This window comes from Mandrillus leucophaeus, unplaced genomic scaffold, assembly GCF_000951045.1.
Source record: "Mandrillus leucophaeus isolate KB7577 unplaced genomic scaffold, Mleu.le_1.0 Scaffold215, whole genome shotgun sequence".
Classification (NCBI taxonomy): Eukaryota; Metazoa; Chordata; class Mammalia; order Primates; family Cercopithecidae; genus Mandrillus; species Mandrillus leucophaeus.
This window is the reverse complement of record NW_012102199.1, coordinates 669585-678341: the sequence shown is the minus strand read 5'-3', so window position 1 is coordinate 678341 and position 8757 is coordinate 669585. Positions and strand designations below refer to the sequence as shown.

General features: G+C 48.6%; 1 protein-coding gene across 1 annotated transcript in view; it reads left to right on the top strand.

Annotated features, from left to right (window-relative positions):
- The window catches only part of AKAP8 (A kinase (PRKA) anchor protein 8), a 20577-nt gene extending 12302 nt beyond the window's left edge, over positions 1-8275 (top strand). Inside the window, exons 10-14 of the mRNA XM_011980617.1 lie at positions 257-398; positions 685-778; positions 1804-1934; positions 3380-3475; positions 6442-8275. Of these exons, the coding sequence (XP_011836007.1) occupies positions 257-398; positions 685-778; positions 1804-1934; positions 3380-3475; positions 6442-6897 (919 nt within the window). The 3' untranslated portion in view covers positions 6898-8275. The remainder of the gene's footprint in view (positions 1-256; positions 399-684; positions 779-1803; positions 1935-3379; positions 3476-6441) is intronic.
- Positions 8276-8757: the final 482 nt, after the last annotated feature.

Sequence of the window (8757 nt, the reverse complement as noted above, 5' to 3'; positions counted from 1 at the left end):
CTAGGCTTGGTGGTGGGGGCCTGTAATCCCAGCTACTCAACTCAAGAGGCTGAAGCAGGAGAATTGCTTGAACCCGGGAGTTAGAGGTTACAGTGAGCTGAGATTACGCTGTTGCACTCCAGCCTGGGCAACAAGAGTGAAACTCAGTCTCAAAAAAAAAGAAAAAGATTCCTGAAAATCCTGATTCTATTTCAGCTCTCCCCAGAGGTGAGCTGATGCTCCCTGCTTCACTCCCCTCCTTGTTTTCCTTCCCCAGAATTCAGTTTGCCTGTTCTGTGTGCAAGTTCCGTAGCTTTGACGATGAAGAGATCCAGAAGCATCTGCAAAGCAAATTCCACAAAGAGACACTGCGGTTCATAAGCACCAAGCTGCCTGACAAGACAGTGGAGTTCCTGCAGGTAAAGGACAGCTGGGTCCCGTCACCTCATCTTCCATCGATCCGGCAGGTGCCGGATCCCTTGAAGGACAAAGGGAAATCAGACGCCATACTTGGCCAAGGTTTCCTTTCCCAGATAGAGCAGCTGTGTAAGTCCCCGAGTTACGGGGACAACCGAGAGCTCCGGCCATAGTGCTGTGCTGCCCATGGAACTGCTCTGATAGCTGCCTGCCTAGCCCTGGCAGCTGAGAAATGTCCACACATGCCAGCCTCTGATTTTACTTTATGCCGTCTCCAACCCCACCTAGGAATACATTGTAAACAGAAATAAGAAAATTGAGAAGCGGCGTCAGGAATTGATGGAGAAAGAAACTGCGAAACCAAAACCAGATCCTTTCAAAGGTGAGTTGTGATCCCAGGATGCGTGCTGTCCTGGATGGTAGTAAGGCATGTGACGGGACCCGTAAAATGTGGCGCGAGGCTGGGCGTGGCGGATCACGAGGTCAGGAGATCCAGACCATCCTGGCTAACATGGTGAAACCCCATCTCTACTAAAAGACAGAAAAAAGTAGCTGGGTGTGATGGCAGGCGCCTGTAGTCCCAGCTACTTGGGAGGCTGAGGCAGGAGAATGGCGTGAACCCCAGAGGCCGAACTTGCAGTGAGCCAAGATCGCACCACTGCACTCCAGTCTGGGCGACAGAGTGAGACTCCATCTCAAAAAATAAAATAAAATAAAAATACAAAAACAATGGCTGGGCACGGTGGCTCACGCCTGTAATCCCAGCACTTTGGGAGGCCAAGGCAGGTGGCTTACAAGGTCAGGAGGTCGAGACCATCCTAGCTAACACGGTGAAACCGTCTCTACTAAAAAATATACAAAAAATTAGCCGGGTGTGGTGGCGGGCGCCTGTAGTCCCAGCTACTCGGGAGGCTGAGAGGCAGGAGAATGGCATGAACCCGGGAGGCGGAGCTTGCAGTGAGCTGAGATCGTGCCACTGCACTCCAGCCTGGGCGACAGAGCGAGACTCGTCTCAAAAACAAAAAAAAGCAATATGGCTCAAAGCCAGCTCAAGGTGGCTGAGAAGGTGATGGTGAGACCTGTGGGAAGAGCGCTCAGCAGCAGTGGAAAGAAAGAAACCTTCGGATGTGGCCTTGCATAGATCGTAGCTTATATCCTGACGTTAAGCACGTCCGTGTCTTTTCCTCGTTGGTTTGAAAAGAAAGGACCAGGAGGAACAGAAAAGCTGAAGTGTGCAGAATTCCCAGCTGTAGAGGCCGATGTGGTGGCCCATATTCCCCATAGAAAGGCAGGCTATGCCCTTCTGACTCCTTAGAGTTGCAGGGAGAAAACGTGGGCCCTGTTGGGGAGTGGGAGGAAAGAATCACTTGCTGTCCCAGATCCTAAAAGACATGCGTTTCCTCGCAGGGATTGGCCAGGAGCACTTCTTCAAGAAGATCGAGGCTGCTCACTGCCTGGCCTGTGACATGCTAATTCCTGCACAGCCACAGCTCCTCCAGCGGCACCTGCACTCCGTGGACCACAATCACAACCGCAGGGTGAGTCTTCCTCCCACACTGCCTGGGGTGCGCATTGCAGGGCTGCGGCTCAGAGCCTCCTGTGTCTTATGGGGAATAACAACATCTTTAGCGGCTCTTGCTGTGTTTCAAGTCTGTCACTTCCATCGATGGGTCGTAGGATTCGTCTCAATTTTTATAAAAATATGAGAAAATGTGTTGCTTAGACTCAATTAAATGCAGTAGCTACGATTCTCCTGATAGTGTCTCCACATAGGTCAGTTTCCCAGTAGCTGAAGGCCTGGGGGCTTCTGTAAGCTGACACCAAAGGGCCATTGAGAGCCGAGTGGCCCAGGGGACTTGGACTAAAGGACTGGTTCTGTCCTTACCTACCTGATGGGGCTTCAGGCTAAATGTTGAGCCCAGGGGTCACATGTTGAAGATTCTGGAAAAATACCTTCTTTTGTAAGGAGTCAAATCATAAGTATTTTTAGCATTGCGGACCCTAGAGGCCCTATCCAGTGACACAGCTGTACCTGCTGTCAGTGCAGAAAAGCAGACAGTGAAGAGTGCCTGTGGCTGCGTTTGCTCTGCAGCCTGTCACTTTCTGGCCCTGGGTTAGCAGCTCTCTCCTTAGTTTACTCAGCTATTAAATGGGGAGGTCAAAAGCTGCCCACCCATCTCACAGTACTGTGTTTTGGTTTTGATTATGGTTTTTTGGTTTTTGTTTGTTTGTTTGTTTGTTTGATGGAGTTTCACTCTTGTTGCCCAGGTTGGCGTGCAGTGGTGCGATCTCAGGTCACTGCAACTTCCGCCTCCCAGGTTCAAGCAATTCTCCAGCCTCAGCCTCTTAAGTAGCTGGGATTACAGGCGCCCACCACAATGTCCGGCTAATTTTTTGTATTTTTAGTAGAGATGGGGTTTCACCATGTTGGCCAGGCTCGTCTTGAACTCCTGACCTCAGGTCATTCACCCGCCTCAGCCTCCCAAAGTGCTGGGATTACAGGCGTGAGCCACTGCGCCCAGCCCCAGTACTGTTAAAGATAAGCTGAAAAGCAGTATACAAACAAGGGACCATTGTGCTGAAGGCGTGAGCTGCCACACCCAGCATAGTCATACTTTTGTTGAACTTATGAAATCAGTGTAACCCCAAAAACTGAAAAGAAAGAGCTTGCCCTTTTCCTGCACTGAGCCCACACCGCCTTTCATTTGTGAACGCTCTTGTTTCACCCCCGATTCTGCATGTGCTGCTTGGGTATCAGTGGCGCATCTTTGCGTTTATCTCTTAAGATTGTCCAGCTTTTCCAGTTTGTTAGTCTTGGTTGCACAGTCTCTCTGGAGCCTTCTTTCGATTCGTGGAGCCTGGTGTTTTGAGATTTGCCTCTCTGCATAGGGCTGATCTCAGGATGGTGCGGCGGAGCCTGACTGGTTTGTTCTCTTGCTTATCCTTGCCATTTTTAAAAGATCACATTTGGTGCCCTTTGCAGTTGGCTGCTGAACAGTTCAAGAAAACCAGTCTCCACGTGGCGAAGAGTGTTTTGAACAACAGACACATAGTGAAGATGCTGGAGAAATACCTCAAGGTTTGTGCTTGCAAGTACCACAGACAGGAAAAGCTTTTGAAAGGGAAGACGAACCCCACGAGCAGGGAGTTGAATCCAGAGTGCAGCGTTCAGCATTTCTGAGTCTTTTGACCAGTTGAGGGACACTGGAGTACGTCAGGCTGTGGAACGTGACAACTGGGATTTCCAGTCAGTCACTGCTTGTCTGGGGACTCTGGGGATGTGGTGCAGCTTGAAAATCCTGATTGTTTAGCCTTAAAATTCTGAGCAAATGATTTTTAGGTGCTTTAGAAACCCAAGGTTAGCCCTACTCGGGAAGCTGGGATGGGAGGATTGCTTGAGCCCAGGAATTTGAGGCTACAGTGAGTGATGGTGGTACCACTGCACTTCAGCCTGGGTAACATAGCAAGACCTGGTCTTTAAAATAAAGGAAAGCAGAGAACTGGGAGTTATGGCTCATGCCTATAATCCCAGTAGCTTGGGAGGCTGAGGCAGGAGGATCCCTGAGCCCAGGAGTTAGAGGAGTTACGATTGTGCCACTGCACTCCAGCCCAGGTGACAGAGCGAGACCCCATCTCAAAAAAAATATCCAAGGTAGATGATAATTTTCCAGAAGAGAAGGTAAAAAGAGGTTTCACTGACAGAGCCAGTGGACAGTGAGGTTGAAGGTGAATGAGGTTGAAGGTGAGGGGTAGTGAGGAACCAGAGCCTTCATGCTGGGAGCAGCATATAAAAGTCCCAAAGTGGGTGCTCATGGAGAGAAGGCTGGTTGGAAGAGCTCCCAGTTCGTTCTTGTGAAACCCATTTTGCTCAGTGTTCATCCCAGTACTTCGGCATTTGGGGCAGGCAGCTAAGTCCCAGCCCACAACCTGACTTCAGGGCCTGTTTGCCCTCCTCTCAGTTACTAAACACTTCCATATTGGACAGTTCCATCCATTAAAGGCACAGAATCTAAATAACCAATTTAAGAAACATGACTGGGCTGGGCATGGTGGCTCACACCTGTAATCCCAGTACTTTGGGAGGCTGAGGTGGGCAGATCACTTTGAGCTCAGGAGTTCGAGATCAGCCTGGACAACATGGTGAAACCCTGTCTGTACAAAAAATACATAAATTAGTCAGGCATGGTGGCCCACGCCTGTGGTCCCCGCTACTCAGGAAGCAGAGGTTGCAGTGAGCCAAGATCGTGCCACTACACTCCAGCCTGGATGACAGAGTAAGACCCTGTCTCAAAAAAAAAAAAAGAGGGAAGAAACATAACTCACGATTTTACCTTTGTAGCTGAAGCAAGGTAAAAGTTTCTAGAGTCAAGTGTGGGCTCAGGCTTCTAAGTGTGTCTTTTTTTTTTTTTTTTTTTTTTTTTGTTCTTGTTCTCTTACCAGGCTGGAGTGTAGTGGTGTGATCTCGGCTCACTGCAGCCTCGCATTCCTGAGCTCAAGAGATCCTCCCCACTCAGTCTCCCAGGTAGCTGGGACTGCAGTAGTACACCACCACACCTGGCTAATTTTTTTTTTTTTTTTTGAGATGGAGTCTTGCTCTACCGCCCAGGCTGGAGTGCAGTGGTGCAACCTCTACCACCTGGGTTCACGCCATTCTCCTGCCTCAGCCTCCTGAGTAGCTGGGACTACTCCTGGCTAATTTTTTGTAGTTTTGATAGAGATGGGATTTCACCATGTTAGGATGGTCTCGATCTCCTGACCTCGTGATCCACCCGCCTCGGCCTCCCAAAGTGCTGGGATTACAGGCGTGAGCCGCTGCGCCCGGCCTCACACCGGCTAATTTTTAAGACACTCTTGCACTGTTGCCCATGCTGGTCTGGCCTCAAGTGATCCTCCCGCCTTGACCTCCCAAATTGCTGGGGTTACAGGCATGAGTGCCTTGCCCTAAGCATCATATTTTAAAACATGTTTCCTAATCTGGTAATGATAACTTTTAGTTCGCTTGTTTTAGACTATAGGTAGTTTTTTAGCATATAGTTAGGAGAATTTTGACTTCTGAGGGAGTCAGACTTGATTTGAATCTTCATTCTGATGTGTAGTTTTGTTACCTCTGGCAAGTTACTGATCTTTGAAGCTCAGTTCCTTTTCTGGAAAATGGGGATTTATCTCAAGGCTATGGGCACAAATGACACTTAAAAAAAATTTTTTTTTTGGCCAGGCGCGGTGGCTCATGCCTGTAATCCCAGCACTTTGGGAGGCCGAGATGGGCGGATCACGAGGTCAGGAGATCGAGACCATCCTGACTAACACGGTGAAACCCCGTCTCTACTAAAAATACAAAAAATTAGCTGGGCGTAGTGGCAGGCGCCTGTAGTCCCAGCTGCTCAGCAGGAGAATGGCGTGAACCCGGGAGGCGGAGGTTGCAGTAAGCTGAGATCGCGCCACTGCACTCCAGCCTGGGCGACAGAGGGAGACTCCCATCTCAAAAAAAAAAAAAAAAAAAAAAAAGCATCAAGTTAAGAAATCCTAGGTCTTGTGAACTTTTCCTCACTGTTACATGCTTGATTAAAAACTGCAGGCCGGGCACGGTGGCTCACACCTGTAATCCCAGCACTTTGGGAGGCTGAGGCAGGCAGATCACCTGAGGTTGGAGTTCCAGACCAGCCTGACCAACATAGAGAAACACCATCTCCACTAAAAATACAAAATTAGCCGGGGGTGGTGGTGCATGCCTGTAATCCCAGCTACTTGGGAGGCTGAGGCCGGAGAATCACTGGAGGCGGAGGCTGTGGTGAACCGAGATCACACCACGGCAGTCCAGCCTGGGTGACAATGAGACTCCATCTCAAAAAAACAAATTGCAGAATATCTGGGGACACTTTTCTGAATCTGTAGGCTCTGAGAACATGTAGGATTCACTCCTGTGGTGTAACTTATAGAAGTGTTTCATTGTGGACTCTGCTGGTTCTGGAAAGCTGACATCCCAGCAATCATGGGCCTCCTGAGCTCTGCTTAGACCACACTGACCTGTGTTTCCTCTTTGGCCAGGGTGAGGACCCTTTCACCAGTGAAACTGTTGATCCAGAAATGGAAGGAGATGACAATTTAGGAGGTGAGGATAAGAAAGAGACACCTGAGGAGGTGGCCGCGGACGTCTTAGCCGAGGTGATTACAGCAGCAGTGAGGGCTGTAGATGGGGAAGGAGCGCCTGCTCCAGAGAGCAACGGGGAGCCAGCTGAGGGCGAAGGTGCCATGGACACAGTGGAGGCCAGTAGTGATCCTCAAGCTGAACAGCTGCTGGAAGAGCAGGTGCCCTGCGGAACGGCACCTGAGAAGGGCGTCCACGAGGCCAGAAGTGAGGCTGCAGAGGCTGGAAATGGCACCGAGACAATGGGAGCGGAGGCAGAAAGTGCCCAAACCAGAGCTGCTCCTGCTCCAGCTGCCACAGATGCCGAAGTGGAACAAACTGATGCAGAGTCCAAAGATGCTATTCCCACAGAATGATGCTCATTTCCCTGTGCCAGGGAAGGCATTGGGATGATGGAGGTGTTGCTCCTTCTCCCTTGGTTTATAAGCAGTACAAGGGCGTGTGCTCCTGGAATATGCTGTAAACTAATTTTGGTGAAGAGACCCAGCCATTTCCTCCTGAGCAGTGCCTCTCACGGCTTGTCTTGTGCAGTCGTGTGGCTTCTTGCCCAGGTTTGAAAGAAGTACATTGTCCTTAGCAGCTGTAACATATCTCTTGACACTGCACTTGGAAATAATAAAGGTTGGGTGATTATATCTTGATGATACATTACTTGTTCAATATAGCCACTGATGGAATGCCTCTTTTTTTGTTTTATTTTTTTCCTTATTTTATTTTATCTTTTTTGGTTGGGAACAGCTCAACACTAGGAATGTATCTTGCTCTATAGAGGATTTTTGTTTGTTTCAAGCTTCAGCCTTTAATCTATACCTCTGTAGTGCACCGTATGGTGTGTGACTTTCACAGGACTCGGCAGCACCTGGTTCACATGTGGCACCACGTCACATCCACGCGCTCTCAAAGGCCGGAAGAATCTGACCGACCTACGCCACTGGAAACACACCCACCTCAGCCTCAAGAACCAGACTGTGCAGAGGGCATTGCGCCCCAATCTTTAGTCCTTGCTGAATCATTTCTCTAATATTTTACCTCATTTGTGTTCCACCTCTAGATTACTTCAGTTTTTTTTTTCCTTTAAAATTAGTTACTGCCACTCAAATGTATTTACAGAGAAAATTTGGCCAGACTCAGTGGTGCATGCCAACAATCCCAGCACTTTGGGAGCTGAGGCGGGAGGATAGCTTAAGCCCAGGAATTCAAGACCAACCTGGACAACATAGCAAGACCCCATCTCTTAAAAAAAAAAAAAAAAAAGGAAACTTGATGTGATTCCCATAGATGGAATAATCCAGCATAAGTTGCCATAGATAGAAGCTATCGGTAAAAAATAATAATAATAATATAATGAAGTACATGTTTCATTTTAGAGAAATAACTATTACTTTAGACCTTTCCAAATCTGAGAAAGGGAGGCTAGCATGTGTTCAAGGTTAGCACACACAGTTAGAATTTCCTCAAATCAGAAGAATTGGAAGATACCCCCCCTTTTGAAATGGCCCTGCTGTGTCGGTTTCCCTGTGGCCTTGTGAACTGTATACACCTCACATGTTGGGAAACGCCACTGGGAAGTCACTAGGAGGCAGTAAAATTTTTGCTGAGCCTCTGCTGTATACCAGGGGCTAACCATGCACATTCTAGGAACTGGCCATGAGGAGCCTTAGTGGAGATTCCGGTGAATATTTATTAAAAAGTCAACAATAGAACTGAAAATGGAAATAAACTGCTTGATAAGACGACGGTGCCTCTGGGTCATTTCTGCTCAGCATCCGTTCATGTTGCGTAGATGCGTCTTAATCACAGGTTAGGCCTGCTCTTTAAGCTTGTTATCTTAAGGCAAAAATGTTGGTAGCATTGAACATCAGTAGTGGAAAAAAACATCACTAGTGGAACTGCTTTATTTCCTTAATTTTCTTTTTTTCCTTTTTTTTTAAATTTGAGACACAGTCTCACTCTGTTGCCCAGGCTGGAGTGCAGTGGCGTGATCTTGGCTCACTGCAACCTCCGCCTCCTAGATTACAGGCTTGAGCTACTGCACCTGGCCCCCCGCCCCTTTTTTTTCTTCTAAAACTCCAAGACCCGGCCAGGCATGGTAGCTCACAACTGTATTCCCGGTACTTTAGGAGGCCGACACGGGTGGATCACTTGAAGTCGGGAGTTGGAGACCAGCCTGGCCAACATGGCAAAAATACAAAAATTAGCTGGGTGTGGTGGCACAC